At 45.5% G+C, this 19,716-nt stretch overlaps 1 protein-coding gene across 2 annotated transcripts in view; it reads right to left on the reverse strand.

Moving 5' to 3' along the window:
* The window catches only part of LOXHD1 (lipoxygenase homology PLAT domains 1), a 1,234,736-nt gene that overhangs the window by 422,392 nt on the left and 792,628 nt on the right, over positions 1 to 19,716 (reverse strand). For both annotated transcript variants that reach the window (XM_069626921.1, XM_069626920.1), the window contains one exon: positions 7,773 to 7,933. In XM_069626921.1, coding sequence (XP_069483022.1) covers positions 7,773 to 7,933 — 161 coding nt within the window. The remainder of the gene's footprint in view (positions 1 to 7,772; positions 7,934 to 19,716) is intronic.

Consider the following 19,716-nt stretch of genomic DNA (forward strand, 5'->3'; position numbering starts at 1 on the left):
ATGGCCAGGGATGGGGTACTGCATAGCAAGTGCAACAACATTGCTTTCCTCTAGGACAGCCAGATCTTGTACAGGCCAGGGATGCAGCAGTGCATAGCAAGTGCAAAGACAGTGCTTTTTCTAGCACAGCCAGATCTTGGACAGTGTTGGCAACCAGAGAAGAGTACAGCCGCTTTGCTTCCTCTATCACACCGGGTAACTCATCCCCAAAGGCAGAGACAATGGCCAGGGATGGGGCAGTGCACAGCAAGTGCAAAGACATTGCTTTTCTCTAGCACAGCCAGATCTTATACAGGGCAGGGATGGGGTACTGCATAGCAAGTGCAACAACATTGCTTTCCTCTAGCACAGCCAGACTTGTACAGTGTTGGCAACCGTAGAAGAGCACAGCAGCCTTGCTTCCTCTATCACACCAATAAACTCATCCCCAAAGGCAATGGCCAGGGATGGGGTACTGCATAGCAAGTGCAACAACATTGCTTTCCTCTAGGACAGCCAGATCTTGTACAGGCCAGGGATGCAGCAGTGCATAGCAAGTGCAAAGACAGTGCTTTTTCTAGCACAGCCAGATCTTGGACAGTGTTGGCAACCAGAGAAGAGTACAGCCGCTTTGCTTCCTCTATCACACCGGGTAACTCATCCCCAAAGGCAGAGACAATGGCCAGGAATGGGGCAGTGCATAGCAAGTGCAAAAACAGTGCTTTTCTCTAGCACAGCCAGATCTTGTACAGTGTTGGCAACCGTAGAAGCACAGCAGCCTTGCTTCCTCTATCACACCATGTAACTCATCCCCAAAAGCAGAGACAATGGTCAGGGATGGGGTGGTGCACAGGAAGATCAAATACATTGCTTTCCTCTAGCACAGCCAGATCTTGTACAGTGTTGGCAACCGTAGAAGAGCACAGCAGCTTTGCTTCCTCTCTCACAGTAGGTAACACATCCCCAAAGGCAGAGATAATAGCCTGGATTGGGGTACTGCGTAGCAAGCACAAAGACATTGCTTTTCCTCTAGCACAGCCAGATCTTGTAGAGTGTTGGCAAACGTAGAAGAGCACAGCAGACTTGATTCCTCTAGCACACCAGGTAACTCATCCCCAAAGGCAGAGACAATGGCCAGGAATGGGGCAGTGCATAGCAAGTGCAAAAACAGTGCTTTTCTCTAGCACAGCCAGATCTTGTACAGTGTTGGCAACCGTAGAAGCACAGCAGCCTTGCTTCCTCTATCACACCATGTAACTCATCCCCAAAAGCAGAGACAATGGTCAGGGATGGGGTGGTGCACATGAAGATCAAATACATTGCTTTCCTCTAGCACAGCCAGATCTTGTACAGTGTTGGCAACCGTAGAAGAGCACAGCAGCTTTGCTTCCTCTCTCACAGCAGGTAACACATCCCCAAAGGCAGAGATAATAGCCTGGATTGGGGTACTGCGTAGCAAGCACAAAGACATTGCTTTTCCTCTAGCACAGCCAGATCTTGTAGAGTGTTGGCAAACGTAGAAGAGCACAGCAGACTTGATTCCTCTAGCACACCAGGTAACTCCTCCCCAAATGCAGAGATAATGGGCAGGGATGGGGTACTGCATAGCAAGCCCAAAGACATTGCTTTCCTCTAACATAGCCAGCTCTTGTACGTGTTGGCAACTGTAGAAGAGCACAGCAGCCTTGCTTCCTCTATCAAACAAGGTGACTCATCCCCAAAGGCAGAGACAATGGTCAGGAATGGGGCAGTGCATAGAAAGTGCAACAACATTGCTTTCCTCTAGCACAGCCAGATCTTGTTCCGTGTAGGCATCTGCAGAAGAGCACAGTAGCCTTGCTTCCTCTATCACACCAGGTTACTCATCCCCAAAGGCAGAGGCAATGGCCCGAGATGGGGTACTGCGTAGCAAGATCAAAGACATTGCTTTTCTCTAGCACAGCCAGCTCTTGTACAGTATTGGCAACCATAGAAGAGTATAGCCACTTTGCTTCCTCTATCACACCGGGTAACTCATCCCCAAAGGCAGAGACAATGGCCAGGGATGGGGCAGTGCATAGCAAGTGCACAAACAGTGCTTTTCTTTAGCACAGCCAGATCTTGTACAGTGTTGGCAACCGTAGAAGCACAGCAACCTTGCTTCCTCTATCACACCACGTAACTCATCCCCAAAAGCAGAGACAATGGTCAGGGATGGGGTGGTGCACAGGAAGATCAAAGACATTGCTTTCCTCTAGCACAGCCAGATCTTGTACAGTGTTGGCAACCGTAGAAGAGCACAGCAGCTTTGCTTCCTCTCTCACAGCAGGTAACACATCCCCAAAGGCAGAGATAATAGCCTGGATTGGGGTACTGCGTAGCAAGCACAAAGACATTGCTTTTCCTCTAGCACAGCCAGATCTTGTAGAGCGTTGGCAAACGTAGAAGAGCACAGCAAACTTGATTCCTCTAGCACACCAGCTAACTCCTCCCCAAATGCAGAGATAATGGGCAGGGATGGGGTACTGCATAGCAAGCCCAAAGACATTGCTTTCCTCTAACATAGCCAGCTCTTGTACATGTTGGCAACTGTAGAAGAGCACAGCAGCCTTGCTTCCTCTATCAAACAAGGTGACTCATCCCCAAAGGCAGAGACAATGATCAGGAATGGGGCAGTGCATAGAAAGTGCAACGACATTGCTTTCCTCTAGCACAGCCAGATCTTGTTCCGTGTAGGCATCTGCAGAAGAGCACAGTAGCCTTGCTTCCTCTATCCCACCAGGTTACTCATCCCCAAAGGCAGAGGCAATGGCCCGAGATGGGGTACTGCATAGCAAGATCAAAGACATTGCTTTTCTCTAGCACAGCCAGCTCTTGTACAGTGTTGGCAACCATAGAAGAGTACAGCCGCTTTGCTTCCTCTATCACACCGGGTAACTCATCCCCAAAGGCAGAGACAATAGCCAGGGATGGGGCAGTGCATAGCAAGTGCAAAAACAGTGCTTTTCTTTAGCACAGCCAGATCTTGTACAGTGTTGGCAACCGTAGAAGCACAGCAACCTTGCTTCCTCTATCATACCATGTAACTCATCCCCAAAAGCAGAGACAATGGTCAGGGATGGGGTGGTGCACAGGAAGATCAAAGACATTGCTTTCCTCTAGCACAGCCAGATCTTGTACAGTGTTGACAACCGTAGAAGAGCACAGCAGCTTTGCTTCCGCTCTCACAGCAGGTAACACATCCCCAAAGGCAGAGATAATTGCCTGGATTGGGGTACTGCGTAGCAAGCACAAAGACATTGCTTTTCCTCTAGCACAGCCAGATCTTGTAGAGTGTTGGCAAACGTAGAAGAGCACAGCAGACTTGATTCCTCTAGCACACCAGGTAACTTCTCCCCAAATGCAGAGATAATGGGCAGGGATGGGGTACTGCATAGCAAGCCCAAATACATTGCTTTCCTCTAACATAGCCAGCTCTTGTACATGTTGGCAACTGTAGAAGAGCACAGCAGCCTTGCTTCCTCTATCAAACAAGGTGACTCATCCCCAAAGGCAGAGACAATGGTCAGGAATGGGGCAGTGCATAGAAAGTGCAACGACATTGCTTTCCTCTAGCACAGCCAGATCTTGTTCCGTGTAGGCATCTGCAGAAGAGCACAGTAGCCTTGCTTCCTCTATCCCACCAGGTTACTCATCCCCAAAGGCAGAGGCAATGGCCTGAGATGGGGTACTGCATAGCAAGATCAAAGACATTGCTTTTCTCTAGCACAGCCAGCTCTTGTACAGTGTTGGCAACCATAGAAGAGTACAGCCGCTTTGCTTCCTCTATCACACCGGGTAACTCATCCCCAAAGGCAGAGACAATAGCCAGGGATGGGGCAGTGCATAGCAAGTGCAAAAACAGTGCTTTTCTTTAGCACAGCCAGATCTTGTACAGTGTTGGCAACCGTAGAAGCACAGCAACCTTGCTTCCTCTATCACACCATGTAACTCATCCCCAAAAGCAGAGACAATGGTCAGGGATGGGGTGGTGCACAGGAAGATCAAAGACATTGCTTTCCTCTAGCACAGCCAGATCTTGTACAGTGTTGGCAACCGTAGAAGAGCACAGCAGCTTTGCTTCCTCTCTCACAGCAGGTAACACATCCCCAAAGGCAGAGATAAATGCCTGGATTGGGGTACTGCGTAGCAAGCACAACGACATTGCTTTTCCTCTAGCACATCCAGATCTTGTAGAGTGTTGGCAAACGTAGAAGAGCACAGCAGACTTGATTCCTCTAGCACACCAGGTAACTCCTCCCCAACTGCAGAGATAATGGGCAGGGATGGGGTACTGCATAGCAAGCCCAAAGACATTGCTTTCCTCTAACATAGCCACCTCTTGTACATGTTGGCAACTGTAGAAGAGCACAGCAGCCTTGCTTCCTCTATCAAACAAGGTGACTCATCCCCAAAGGCAGAGACAATGATCAGGAATGGGGCAGTGCATAGAAAGTGCAACGACATTGCTTTCCTCTAGCACAGCCAGATCTTGTTCCGTGTAGGCATCTGCAGAAGAGCACAGTAGCCTTGCTTCATCTATCCCACCAGGTTACTCATCCCCAAAGGCAGAGGCAATGGCCCGAGATGGGGTACTGCGTAGCAAGATCAAAGACATTGCTTTTCTCTAGCACAGCCAGCTCTTGTACAGTGTTGGCAACCATAGAAGAGCACAGCCGCTTTGCTTCCTCTATCACACCGGGTAACTCATCCCCAAAGGCAGAGACAATGGCCAGGGATGGGACAGTGCATAGCAAGTGCAGAAACAGTGCTTTTCTTTAGCACAGCCAGATCTTGTACAGTGTTGGCAACCATAGAAGCACAGCAACCTTGCTTCCTCTATCACACCATGTAACTCATCCCCAAAAGCAGAGACAATGGTCAGGGATGGGGTGGTGCACAGGAAGATCAAAGACATTGCTTTCCTCTAGCACAGCCAGATCTTGTACAGTGTTGGCAACCGTAGAAGAGCACAGCCGCCTTGCTTCCTCTATTCCTCTATCACACCAGGAAACTCATCCCCAAAGGCAATGGCCAGGGATGGGACAGTGCATAGCAAGATCAAATAACCAGATCTTGTACAGTGTTGGCAGCTGTGGAACAGCACAGAACCTTTGCTTCCCCTCTCAGATTACCCTTACTCCTATGGAAAGAGGCTCGGGATGGCACAGCTCCTGTGGTTAAACCCAACCCTCTGCAAAAGTAGAGGGAGTTGGCAAAGCCAGCTGCGCTGCAGATGGTATAGGCCTGCTGCTCTACAATCATTTCTGATGTTGCTTTGCAAATGGCAGGTGTGCCTGTGTGTTTGTGGGCAACGGGTGAACATGGGGTGAGTACTAAGTTCAGTTTACCTAGACGTTTGAAGGCAAAACTTGACAATGGAGGGAGTAACTGCGACTTTGATGTTGATACTTGGCAATGGTGTGAGTACAGGGTTGTTTTATGATAATACCAGGCTTTACATGGACATTCCTCGGGATAGTGAGTACCTGTGCCTTAGATGCCAATAACTGGAAATGGAATGTGTACCTAGGTTTTTTATAGCAGCACCTGCCTATAGTGTGATTATCTTAGCCTTTGATGCCAATTCTTAGAAATATTGTGTGCACCTTGTAATTCTCCGGCAAAGAAGGAGAATACCTTGGTATACAAGGGCACTTCCTGGCACATTTGGCAATGCACGGAAAATGGCAAGTGTACCCGAAAATTGCAGGTGAAAATGCACTACACAATGTAAGAAAGTGGACATATGATGGCAGTACCTGGAAAAATATGTCAGCATTTGATGCTGTTAAATAGTATTGATGGTAATACCTGCCATATGATGTGAGTAGCTGACCATATACTTGAGATGAGAAATTATACGAGTAAGCTGGCCAAATAAGGCCCACACCTGACAAAAGGAGTGACCTGGAATTTTGATAACAATTCTTGACAATTGTGTGAACACATTTAATGCTGAGTCTTTGAAAATTATATGAGTACATGGGCAAATAATGTCAATAACAAGGAAATAGTGTGCGTCCGTCCTATGATACCAATGCCTGGTTATTGGGGTACTAGGGCACCTGATCCCAATGCCTAGCACCTAGTTTGAAAACCTGTGTTTATGGTTAAAATAATTGGCAAATTGTGGCAAATTCTTGCATATCATGGTAAAATCTGCTACATGCAGCCCATACAGGGCACCGGGTAACAGTACCTGGTCATTGGATCCTATTTCCTACAACGTCATATGAGTCCTTGGGTGTGTGGTGAGTACTTGGGTGTAGGGTAGCAATGGAAATGCCTGTGAAGTGATGGAGTCTCTGGGTATTTGAGAAATTAGCTAGATCAGCAGGTGGCTGCAAGTGCTTGGACCAAACATGTGCGTTCAGCCTGCGGAAGACCGATTTGAATACTGGCAAGGCAAACACAGCTGTGGTTCCTTCTGAGGTTGATAGACTGAGTATCATTAAATTGGCGAAGGCCGGTGGGCGCAGCTTCAACGTTCAGAGCCCTATTTCCTGGAACTTACTTCCCCCCTTGTCTGAGAACTATTCCATCAACGGTAGAATTCAAGAAAAAGTTGAAAATACTGCTCTTTGAAAAACCACCTGATTAAACTGTTGAGCTCCCATGCCTATTGTTTAACGAGGCCTAGATTCACTGTTTTCCAGACTGACCTTTTTGTAGCCACGTTTGTTTGTTTTGTTGTGTGTGCGGGCCCTGAGGGCCTCGGTCAGGTGGCGCGGTATACAAGAATGTTTAATAAATAAATACATAAATAAATAAATAAACGTCTTTGCTTGTATAGGTTGCAAATGGTTCAGGATATTCCCTCCTTCTCCAAGATTTGCTTGACCTTTGAAAGACTTCAGTTCCAGAAGGACTAAATCTATGGATAGTTTCGACCTCTTGTGAAATAGGTAACTATCTGAAGAAAATGGAGCATCAGCCCAGGGTTGGCTGTCGTTATTTCAGATGTCTGCAGCCTTCAGCGCTATGGATGTTTTGGATTACAACTCCCATGATCCCTAACCAGCACAGCCAATGCCGAGGGATCATGGGAGCAATAGTCAAAAACATCCGGAGAGCTGCAGGTTGCAGAGCCCAGACTTAGATAATTCTCTTTTGGTTTATTTGAGGATATATTTCTTTTTGATCCATGGCTAGAAAATAGCTTATTTTTCTACTAGTGCACAGGCCCGTGTACACGGGCCAAAGTGCAGGTTTTCATTGACAAGGTAGGACCACTACATATCCTAAGCCTACAGCTACCTCTAGCAGTGACTACAGGCAAATCTATGCAAATTGGACCACTGTATATCACAAGGCAACAGCTCCCTCTAGTGGAGCATTCAGTGCATCTGGGCAGCCTCTACTGCGCATGAAAGCATCAGATAAACATACATCTGGCCTTTTAGATTATTAAAATGGTCCTTTCGGGCAGAGATTATTTAGTCTATTTTATAGAATTGTGAATAAACAGTTACACAATTTAATGCTACTCAGTTTATCAACCTCTGACTGGACTGATTCAGAATAACTTTTTAGAAAAATGTTCTCCTCCCATAAACCCTTTCTGTAATAAAACAAACCAACTAATTTAACAAAAAAGAAATCCGTTTGATTTGTCTTTTTTTCCTTCCAAAAATGAACCACAGGACCACGTCATCAGTATTGGTGCTCACCATAGCTACATTTTCGAGAACATTCTTTTCGACTCTGGAAGATATAGGGTGTGACCCCATAAGGCTTTACATCAAGAGAGCCAACCATTATGTCCTACTTACCTTAAATATATCCACTGCTCCTCTCTCAAAGTCATTCGACCTGCTCTTCAAGAAGACCTCCTCCGTTTTACCTTTGTCGCCATAAAGCTGCATGAAAACGTGGGCGTTTGTGCCCGCTCCTCTGACGGTCCCCGTCGTCACTGACACCTCATAGTTGATCACTATCAGAGAAATAAAGAAAAAGGGTTAACACCTCTGGCCCACTATGGATTGGCATTTAGCTACCTCAGATCCAGATGCCGGTGTGTCATTGCTTCCCTGAGGTCAGTGGCAGTTCACTATGGAGGTGTGTATGCATAGACAAGAGCCCTGGGCATCTATCGTCTTTTTAACATTCTTGGCATGTGCAAACTGAGCTGCCACGTGACGCCTGAATGCAAGAAGTGTTTAGATGTGATTGTTTAGGAGACACCAGGTGGCCTAGTTCTAGATAATTAGCAGTGGATAGTAAAGCCCGGGGAGTGTTAGATTACTGCCGGGTGATACGGTGGGCGGCTATGTTACCAGTCTTCTGCCACGAGATAGTGGAGCAGCATATGGAGTCCCCCTACTGGAAAAGGGCTATTAGAGACAGGGTTCCTTGGAGATCCACCTTGGCCGTGGAGCTTCAGAGCTTCCGCACACAGAATGTACCCACTTTTAGGGTATGCAGTGATTTTACTGAATGGAAAATAACAAACAACATTTTTACCTAAACATTTTTAATGAAAAAAAATACTGAATTTTTGAAATATATATGGGGTGGGTAAGGGTTTAAAACGAGTGGGGAGGGGTCTGGCGTGGGATAATAAATGAAGGGAAATGGGGGTTTGGGTGGACCCCCCCCAAATAAAAATAAAACATCAATATTTATTTTTACTTCCATTCAGTAAAATCACATGTAACCACTTTTAGACCAGCTCTGGATGGATTTGCTAATTTTACCACCAGCTCTGCGGGAGCCAGTGGAAATGGCCGACAGCTGAATTAAGGTGGTGTACCCCCCCAATGGATCCCATCAGCTGGAGGTTTGCCGTCGGCAGGAACTTCCGCCCCCTAATACCGGGCTTCTGTAATCGGTAATAGTGGATCGCTCAGCAGTCCACTAGCATACATTTCTGAGAGGAGACCCATTTACTCAGAGAATCCGTAACAAGACGAAGAACAAGTTACTTACCAAACTGGTAACGTTCTTTCGATGGGATGTTCCTCCGGTGTATTCCATATCTTTGATAAAATCCATTCCAGCTTGCTGGTCTCGGAAATTTTTTCCCCAGTAGAGGGTGCTGTGCGTCGACGTCCCTCGATTCGGTGTCCCTCGACAGCCTCTGTATCGGCACAACGTCATCATGAGTACAAAAAGTCTCGCGCAGTGTCCGTTGCTCGGTTCCGTTTTGAAGTTTAGTTTTGCTTTGCATGAATTGGTTAATAACCTTGAAGGAGCGTAAAGTGCAACTACAAGGGACATTTTTTTACGCGGGGAAGAATGGGAGGGGTGATAAGGAATACGTCGGAGGAACATCCCATCGAAAGAACGTTACCATTTTGGTAAATAACTTGTTATTCAAAGGGATTGTGTCCTCCAACGTATTCCTTATCTTTGATAGACTCCCATAGCAGTATTATAGTAGTGTATGGAGGAGGTGGGAGTAAAATGAAATGTTTCCTTTTAAAGATGCACAGAATGCAACACAGCTTTTCCAAATTTTGTCTCTTGGTTAGAGGAGGAATCAAGGCTGTACATTTGGTAAAAGTGTGTGCGGATGACCATGTGGCAGCCGCACATATGTCCTTAATCGGAACTCCTCTTTGGAGAGCCAAAGAGGCTGCGATACCCCTGATTGAATGAGCCCTAAGATGTTGAGGGGGCTCTTTTCCTGCCAATTTATAGCATTCTATAATAGTTAAAATAATCCATCTTGAAATGGTTTGTTTTGTAATGGGCAAACCTAATTTGTGCCCTGCATATCCCACAAACAATTGGTCTGCTTGCCTGATCCTTGCAAGTCTGCTAATGTAAAAGCTTAAGGCACGCCTTGGATCCATCTTGTGTAATCGCTCTTACTCTTTCCCTGGATGGGGAGGAGGATAGAATGAGGGTAAAGTTATTTTCTGAGTAATGTGGAATTCTGAGACCACCTTTGGGAGATAATTGGGCTTCATTTGTAAAACAACCTTATCTTTGTGAAAGATTGTGTGAGGAGGTTTGCAAGATACAGCTTGTAATTCGCTCACTCTTCTGGCAGAAGTTAAAGCAACTAGAAAAACTGTTTTAAGAGTGAGAAACCTTAATGAACAGGAATGAAGAGGTTCGAATGGAGTACCCATTAGAAATTTCAAGACTAGGTTTAGGTCCCACAAAGGAACTTGAAAAGGGGTTGGTGGAAAAACATGAGTTAATCCTTTCAGAAACTGAATTACTACGGTAATTTGAAATATGAAGGCTCCTCAGCAGTGCGCTTAAATATTGACAGCGCTGCGAGGTAGCCCTTGATCGTACAACTTGAAGACTTGAATTTGCTAAGTAAAGCAAGAAAGATAACGCCATCGTCGTATTACATGAAAAGGGTTCAATATTCGTTTCTCTACACCAGCTGCAAAATTTGTTCCAACGGCAACGGTATAAAGTCTTTGTTGCTGGCCTTCTGGCTGAAAGCAACACCTCCATTACGTCATCTGGGAGATCCCAATCCTTGTATCTCAGCCTTTCAGAAACCAGGCGTGAAGGTTGAGGGTTCTGAAATCCGGATGGAGAACCTGACCACCCTTCTGCGAGAGAAGATCCTCTCTTTGCGGAAGACGAATCGGAGGGCAGATGGACATGTCTAGAAGATCTGGGTACCATGTTCTCCTGGCCCAATCCGGGGCAATTAGGATCATGGGTTTCCGGAATCTTCTCAGCCTCCTGATCATTTGAGGAATGACGGGGACTGGAGGAAACGCGTACAGAAGTGGATACTCCCAGTCCACTACGAACGCGTCCCCTAGAGCTCCTCTCGGGGGAAATTCCCTTGAGCAATACTGATCGCACTTCCGGTTGATACTGGTGACGAACAGATCCACTTGAGGGGTTTCCCATAGGACGAAGATCTCTTGAAGGACTTCCCGAGCTAGTTCCCACTCGTGGGAGACTGTGTTCTGCCTGCTCACAGCATCCGCCGTCAAGTTCTTCTCTCCGGCTAGGTAAACTGCCGATAGAGAGATTCCTTCTTGAATTGCCCAAAACCAGAACTGCATTGCCTCTCTGCACAGTGGCAGTGACCCTACGCCTCCTCTTTTGTTGAGGTAGTGCATGGCCACTGTGTTGTCCGTCATTATCAGGACATTTTTTCCTTGTACTGATGGCAGGAAAGCTTTCAGCGCTAGTCTGATTGGTCTCAGCTCTAATAGGCTGATGTGTAGTCTGGACTCCGATGGAGACCAACGACCGCTGATGGTCAAGTCCTTGGCATGGGCTCCCCACCACGTCAGTGAAGCATCCGTGACTACTGTTATCTCCGGCCATGGTTGGCAAAACTGTTCTCCTTTTAAGATGTTCTCCCGATTGGCCCACCAATTAAGGTCGCGAGCTACTCTGTCCGGAATTAATAGGAGATCTGACATTCTCCCTGAGAATTGTGACCACTGGGTCCTTAGTGCCCACTGGAGAGATCTCATTCTCAGGCGAGCCTCTGGCACTAGGAAGATGCAGAATGCCATGAGGCCGAGCAAACTCAAAAAAACAAAGGCTGGTAGAGGTTGGGCATTTTGAAACCTGGTGACCATCTGTACAATATGTTGAGCCCTCACCTCTGGTGGCGAGGCTTTTCCCAGGGATGTGTCCAGGACTGCTCCAATGAACTGGAGTGTCTGTGATGGTATCATCTGTGACTTCTTTAAGTTGAGGGAGAAGCCCAGCTTGTGAAGGAAGTGGCAAACATAATCTAGATGGATCTGAGCTTGTTCTGGGGATACTGCTCTGATCAGCCAGTCGTCCAGGTAGGAGTAGACGTGAGTCCCTTCCCTCCTTAGACTTGCAGCCACAAACACCATTAGCTTGGTAAAGACCCTCGGGGCAGAGGTCAGCCCAAATGGCAGAACTCAAAATTGATCATGAAATTTGCCAATTGCGAACCTCAGGTATTTCCTGTGTTCGAGATGCATTGACACATGGAAATAAGCATCCTGAAGGTCTAGAGATACCAACCAGTCCTGCAGTTGGAGGGCCTGAAGGATCTGAGAAAGGGTTACCATCTTGAACTTGTCTTTCCTGAGGAATTTGTTCAATTCTCACAAGCCCAAGATGGGGCTCAGTCCTCCGTGCTTCTTTGGCACTAGAAAGTAGGGGGAATGCCAACCCTTGGCACCTTTCTCTAGCAGGTCTAAAATTTCCTGCATAAGGAGTGGGTCTGGAAACTTCAAAGAGTTGTTCCCTGGTGGATGACTCTGAGGAGTTTGTAGAAAAAGCAGGCAGTATCCTTGGGCAACTGTCTCCAATGCCCAAGCATCTGACGTAATAGCCTGCCATTCTGCCAGATTTTGAGTTAACCTGCCCCCTACTGGTGTCTTGTGAGGAGAGACCTCAGAGCGGTTTAGAAGAGGCTGACGCAGATGCTGAGGTTAAAGTAGCACCTGCTGGAACAGATTTTGTACCTTGGACCCGTCCACCACGGTTGAATTGTCTCTGGCCCCTTTGAGTTGGCTGTCCTCTGCCTTTCCCGAATGCGGAGTAAAAGCAAAAGCACTTACCCCTCCAGGATGTACCTGTGGGGCGATTTGGAGTTTGCCGGATTGCAGCCCCAAGGGATTTCGCTGCTGCTTTGGATGTTTGCAATTTCTCCAGGCTGTCATCAGCCTTCTTTCCAAATAGAGAAGTGCCGTCAAAGGGCATATTTAGAAGTCTGGCTTGCCGATCTGGAGCAAACCCAGACTTCCGCAACCAAGCAAATCTGCGAATTGTGGTACTCGCCACCATGACCATGGCCGTGCTGATGCTGTCAGCAGAGCCAATGCCTGTTTGAAGGGACTCACACATTGCATCCTTTCCATCCCTGATGATGTTTAAGAATGCTTTCCGTTCTTCCCCTTCTGGGAGACAGTCAGCCGCAGATGAAGCGCACTCCCAAAGTGTGTGGCGGAATCTTGCTAGCGTGCAAGTGGCGTTGATAGATTTAAGCGCCATACTACATGCCGAAAATACTTTTTTTGACATGGCATAAAATCTTTTATCATCTCTGTCTTGTGGAATAGTGGGGTATACCGTCTTACTGTTTGATGAAGTCACTGCCTGCACAACTAAACTGCCTGGAGTTGGATGTTTGCTTAGATATTTGGGATCTGAAGCTGATACTCTGTATTTAGCAGAGAGTTTTTTACTTACTGCAGGGATAACTTCAGGAGTCTCCCAATTTGCAGATATTTTCCTTTGCAGAGCAGCATGGAAAGGGACAATGGGATCCTCTTGGGGTCCTTTATCTAATATATCAGTAAGGTCATCTTGCTGAAAAGAAGGTGCAGGTGTAGTCCACCTCATAAATTCAATTATTCTAGCCATAAGAACCCTATAAGGTATCTCAGCATGTTCTCCAGGTTCTGGTCTAGCAAACTCTACTTCTGGAGATGTATCTATACCACTCGCCTCATGTAGAGAATTCATTATCAGAGTCCTCCCCTTCCTCATATATGGAAGACAAGGCTCTAAAGTAATCATATCTAGGATATGGAGTAAAACCCATTTCTAGAGAAGAAGGAGCCAAATTTGTTGCTGAGAAAACGTCATGGTTGTCGACATGGACGTTGTAGGCTTTGACAATCCTGTAAAAGGCGTCCAAAACATCAGAAAAGGCCTCAATGAACTCGAGAGGATCGGAATCCTACTCGGCGTCAACGAGATTGTCGATGGCTCTCGAGACGTCATGGTCGGGGCTTTCGACACCTCTGGTGCCTGAGATGTAGTGGCAGTTGTAGGCTTATCCTTCATCGGAGTCGACGACGGCGTTGAAGACGGCATCAATGAGGCAGATTTATGCGTCGAAGGTCCCTTCGACAATGGCGTCAATGACGCAGATTTGTGTGTCGAAGGAATCTTATTGCATTTACTCGAGGGTTCATGGCGCTCTCAAGTATTTTTACTCGCCAGGTTGAACGACTCGCAGCGTATTAGTTTTTCGGGTCTTTCACCCAGGGTATCACATTTAGACGTCTCCGAGGGGGTCAAAGCCGCTTTCTCGAAAACACTAAGCATTTTTTTACACAATTTCTTCCACCTAGCCGGAGAGCTGTGTTTCGTGGGGCAGGTGACCCTTTCCGGGGACCTAGAGGAAGAAGAAGAGGGAGATCTATGACGCCTCTTCTTAGAATGTCTCGATCTCGAAGAATGATGGGAACCGCTTTGAGTTCTCGAACGGGAATGTTTCTTTTGGCAATGAGGAGACGAATGACTCGACTCAGCCGAAGAAACTTTTGAAGGTGTAGAAGTTTTAAAAACCTTACCTCTTTCTAACTTGCCCTTACGCTCCTTCAACGCTTTCGCCTTCATGGACATAGAGCCTCATTACGACCCAGGCGGTAAGTTACCGCCTAGGCCGTGACTTTACCACGATGGCGTAAACTACGTTTACGCCATGGTGGTTGGCGGACTTACCGCCCCATTCCGATTTTGGCGGGGCGGTAAGTCCCCAATCCCCATTTACCCTTCCCCATTCCCATTTTTGCCCCATAGGGCATAATGGGAGTGGGGAAGGCGTTAATTACGCCACCGTAAATTACGGTGGCGTAATTAACTCCATGGTCCCTTAGCGCCATGGATTTTAACACCTGCTAAAAGCAGGTGTTAAATCCGCCATGGTGCTAAGGGACCTCGTACTCAGGCGGTAAGGGTCGGCGCTGTTTACGGCGCCGTAAACCCCTTACCGCCTGAGTTGTAATGAGGCCCATACAGTCCTCACACTCCGAACAGTGATGCTCCGATACCAGGCACCCCAAACAGATCCTGTGAGGGTCCGTTAAAGACACTTTCTTACCACAGTCGCAACATTTTGGTGACAATGCCATCGTTATAGATTTAGATTTTCTAAGAAAAAAGAAGATTTTTATGAAGAATGGAACTCAGCGTTACGTTTCCGAGGCTCATAAAGCGCGCAAAAATGGAACTGATCAACGGACACTGCGTGAGACTATTTGTACTCATGATGACATCGGCGCAGATACGGAGGCTGTCGAGGGACACCGACTCGAGGGACGTCGATGCGCAGCGTCCTCTATTGGGGAAAAAAGTTCAGATACCAGCAAGCTGGAATGGATTATATCAAAGATAAGGAATACGTCGGAGGACACAATCCCTTCAAATAGTGCTTTACTTGCTGACAGTGGCACTTGTTACTCAAAAGGCGGTACTGCTAATTATAATGCAAACATCTCTTCCGGTCTGACCCAAGAAGTGCGCAACAATGGAGAATCAAAGCCTTCCGATGCAATCACTGCTAAGTGTGAATAGAGATTTTCTTTACTGCACTATGATGCTAGTAGCAGCTTTTTTGAAGGCACAATGTGGATTTTTGGTCTATAGAGTTGCGTTTTATAAAATTACTCGATTTTAGTCCAAATGAAAACATCTAGTAGCAAACCTATGTATCTTTTTTTCCTTTAATACTCTTTTCAAAACATAAAGTTTTAGGGCCTGATCACCCAACTATATTAGCGTTAGTGCCCACCGGACTGGTGGTATTACGGGTTGGCCGCTACTGTTAATCCCCATTCCCCATTGGGCAGTAATACCGCTGGCGGTAATTGCACCGGCAGTAATTGCACCGAAAATGAGCATTTCTTTGCCAAATTTGCCCCCCCAGCTCAGAGCTTTTTTCCATTAACAATGTTTTTGGAAGTGAGTGTGTGTTTCTTGAAGCAAACTATGTTTCCTTAATGGAAGTATTATCAGGAGACCGAGATTGTCCTTTTCCAAGATGAATGATATGATATGATATGGGATTTATAAAGCACCTGTACACAAGTGTTTCAAGGTGCGACGAGGCTAGTGAGGGAAACAGAGGGAAGACAGACCATGATCCTACTAGGCCAGGTGACATTGAGATTGTGCAAGTGCAGGGGAAGGGGCAAGGGGAGAAGTGCAGGGGGAAAGGGGAGGGGGCAGTGCAGTACATAGGATAACAGAAAAGATAAATAAGACAATAAATAAGGACAATAAATAAAAGTGCGGCCAGCTGGTGGCAAGCGTAAGGGTAGGTGCAGACATCAGGTGTCAAGTGCTAGTAGGGGCTGTGAGGATACAGAAACAGTCCGAGTGCAGGGGTTTCCAGGGGGCAGTGCAGGTATGCAACTGGTGGGGAGGGGGCCTGGGCCCGGGCCCGAGATCAGAGGATGGCCAGGTAACCAGTGCAGTTTCAGATTCAGCCAGGAGATCAGCAGGAGAACAAAGGAGAGAAAGCAGAAGCAAAGAGGAAGGTCTTGATGGTTATTCTCAAGTTTCAGACAGACAGGGAGGCTATTCCAGAAGGAGGACCCAGCAGAAGAAAGAGAAAGAGATGGAGGAGGTACATCTAGAAATTGATTGGCTGGAATCAAGAAAGGCAGCTTGGAATGTTGAAAGGAATTCTAAACTGCCTTTCATTCAAGATACCAACTGAGCAGGTCACAGCTTTCAAGAGCTCCAGATACACTAAGCAAACTACAGATAAATCTCAGTCAGGAAGAGTCCAAATCAGAAAACCAAGTTAAGTGAAGTTAAGATGTAAAGTGAATAGATTACATTTAAAAGCTTAGGAAATATGCGGTTTGTGTAGTTAATCGAGTAAATATTTCACTGTAAATAAGATCAAATAAGTTGCAGTTAATGCAAAGGGAAAAATGTTTACTTCACCAGTCTTAGTTTGTAAGGCAGATACCCGGAAGATTAGAGGCGAGGGATCAATATCTGCTAAATTCTGTTGTGTTACTGTGAGCGTGAGAAATCAGGCCGCTGGCTAGAGGAAAGAACCTTGCTGCGCCTGTGTTCGTGCTTCGAGTTCTGTTAAGCTGTATCCTAGCAACGAGGGGAAAGCTGCATTGAATGCTATGAGTGGCCAGCGTATGTGAAAAGAAAGGGGGCGTGAGTCACAGAAGAAGGTGCACGCGTATAACAGGAGGCAGTGCACATTCTTCAAATAGTCATTGGAGGGAAGTTTATTCCAAATTATTTTGAAGATATGTAGAGATGGGAACATGTTAATAGAAATGCGAGAGAGAGAATGGGGCGATGATATTTGTTTCTATGTTGATCCAAATAGGGGCTTCATTAAGATGATTTTCATAGTGTTTAAAAACAATTAGTTGCTTGATAATAAAGGCTTTATGATATATTTGGAAGTTGGGGAATTATACACCTCCGCGGATTTTTGGTAATCTAAATTTATTAATGGCAATTCTTGGAGTTTTCTGATTCCATAAGAATTTAAGGAGTAGAGAATCAATTTGTTTATAAAATTTGGTTGGATTTGCTACGGGAATCATAGATAAAGTGTAATAAACTATGGGGCTAATCACCATTTTTATCGAATTCAAGCATCCACACCAGAATAAGAAGAGAGGGGACCATCCCAATATCATTTTTGTAACTTTGTCTATTAAATGGCTAGTGTTAAGAGTAATTGTAGTGTTAATGTCTTTAGAAATATGAAATCCTAGATATTTAACCAACACTTTTACCAAAACTGAACTGGTAGGCATATTTCTTTGGTTCAATAAATACTGCCCTAAGAGATTCAAACCTGATATCATACATAGATGGTACTCTTCAGGTATCAAACTAGTTAAAGACATATTACATAACTTTGCAGCAATCCATTTTGCTCAACTTCAACTCAAATTTAATATTCCTATGTCTGATCTTCCCCCTTCATACTTCTCTTCTCAAATCATTAACCAAATCAGCAGTTACTCTTACTCACAAATACCCCTTCCCTCTACTAACATTTCTAATCAATAGTCCCTCTATCAGAGCAGCCAAATTATATACATTCTTAAATGATCCCTCATCTCCTGATTTGGTAAATTCTAGTATTACTACACAATGGGAACTTGATTGAAACTTCCAACCCACCCCTGAGATGTGGAGTAGAATATGGAAACTAATCTAACTCAAACTCATTTCTTCTTCCTACGCTGTGCATTCCTCACGGCCATGTGAATTGCAAAAATATCCCCTAACGTATCTAATATCTGTTGGCCATGTCTTTCATCATTTGCTGACTTTCTCCACGCAATTTTTGATTATAAATGTGTATATGAATTTTGGGAACCTATGTCTTTAAGCAAATTTATGATTGGCATTATTGTTAATCCCTACATGCAGCTGATTGAATTGTTTACCTTATTTAATATTTTCATTAGCATTGCTTACCATAATATGACTTTTAATTGGAAAAATGGCTCTAATTTGTCCTTTAATACTTGGTGAAAGTGCATGTGCTCTATCCACCGTATTCAAAAATGTCACGCCTTTACTGTAGATCGTTTACATGAATTCAGCAAAAAATGCAATGTTTTTATTCAATATCTCAATAATATTGAATAATGAGGTTCAACTATGTAGCATCAAAATTGTTATGCTTAAACATTGTCAACCCCTATATTCACCTCCCCTATCATATCTTGTCCAGTTCGTCACCCGTATGTCTTATTATCAACTTTAAATGTAACTGTTTTAGCTTATTATTGTATTAAACCTGTTATACCATTGTTAACTGATTTAACTGACCTTCAAACCTACAAAATATTAAAAAAGTTCTTTAACTTTGCCTGTTTCAAATGTAAATTAACAGGCCTAATGAAAATTATGAACAAAAAAAATAGTTATTGGTGAGTGATAGAAGTGTGCTTGTTCATTGATCAGAAAACAGGCTGCAGAAAAGCCTGGTGTGCGCAGCTCATGAGAATTATACCGGCAAGGTAATGTTGCGCATTTCTGAATCACGTTGCTATCCAATGAAGCCCAGTGTGCGCACCTGATCATAGTAGGAAGAACCCGGCAAGGGAAACGTCACCGCAAGTAGCGAGTTAGCGGTTGAGAATTTCCAATAGACAGAGCCCCGGGCACTACAGAAGCAGTCCCCGTGAACATTGGAAGTGCAAGGGCAGCAAGTTTAAAAGAAATTAGGCACTGCTAGAAAAAACAGTTTGAAATTAGACAAATAAAAGGTTATGCGGGAAGCAGCAGCACATGTAACAAGGCATAATCTGGAGCAGACTCAGGAAGGAGAAATCTTAGGCACTGAGTGGTAAATCTTCCCTAAAGGAATTAATAAAACATAGCAAGTCATAGAGCAGTGGCAAGGTGTCTAGAGAATAACTTTAAAGAGCAGCAATTAAGATAGGCAAAACCGCAGAGGATCTTCTGAGACATAATTCATGCACAGTCCACAAGAAAGCAAAGAGAAGTCATCAGGGAACCATGGCCACTCTTTGGAATCAGTGCCAGTGAATCTAACACAGCACAGAAAAGATAGCAAGGGATCCAGAGGTGCCCTCTAGCTATAGGAGGAGGCAGGAAGGTAAATGGAGGCGGACGGTTCTTCAGGAGGAGATGTGTGAGCAGGAGGTAAAGAGTAATAAGTATTCATCTTATGCTTTGGGGTTTTAGGTCTTCATTGGGAGTTCCACAGAAGACCACCACTAAGAAGCCTTTTCATTTTTTATTTGATCCACTTCCCCTTTTGCACCGAGGTTGAGGGCTCAGCAGGAGTCGCTAAAACTTGTGGAGTCCATGACCTCGGAGGGGTTAGTGGGGTTCTGTTCAGCCTCCGTGGTATCAGAAGCTGGGACCTGGGAGATGGGGTTCCCTTCAGCCTCTGTGGTATCAGAAGCTGGGACCTGAGAGAGATCCCTTCCCAAGGCTTGCTTGAGTGAAACTAACCCATAGAAATGGAGAAGAGGTGCATACACTGCTTACACGTCTTCCAGTTTGGACTGAATGTGTATGTGGGGTATGCCATTT

The sequence above is a fragment of the Ambystoma mexicanum genome, chromosome 6p (assembly GCF_040938575.1).
Source record: "Ambystoma mexicanum isolate Mex_15411 chromosome 6p, UKY_AmexF1_1, whole genome shotgun sequence".
NCBI lineage: Eukaryota > Metazoa > Chordata > Amphibia > Caudata > Ambystomatidae > Ambystoma > Ambystoma mexicanum.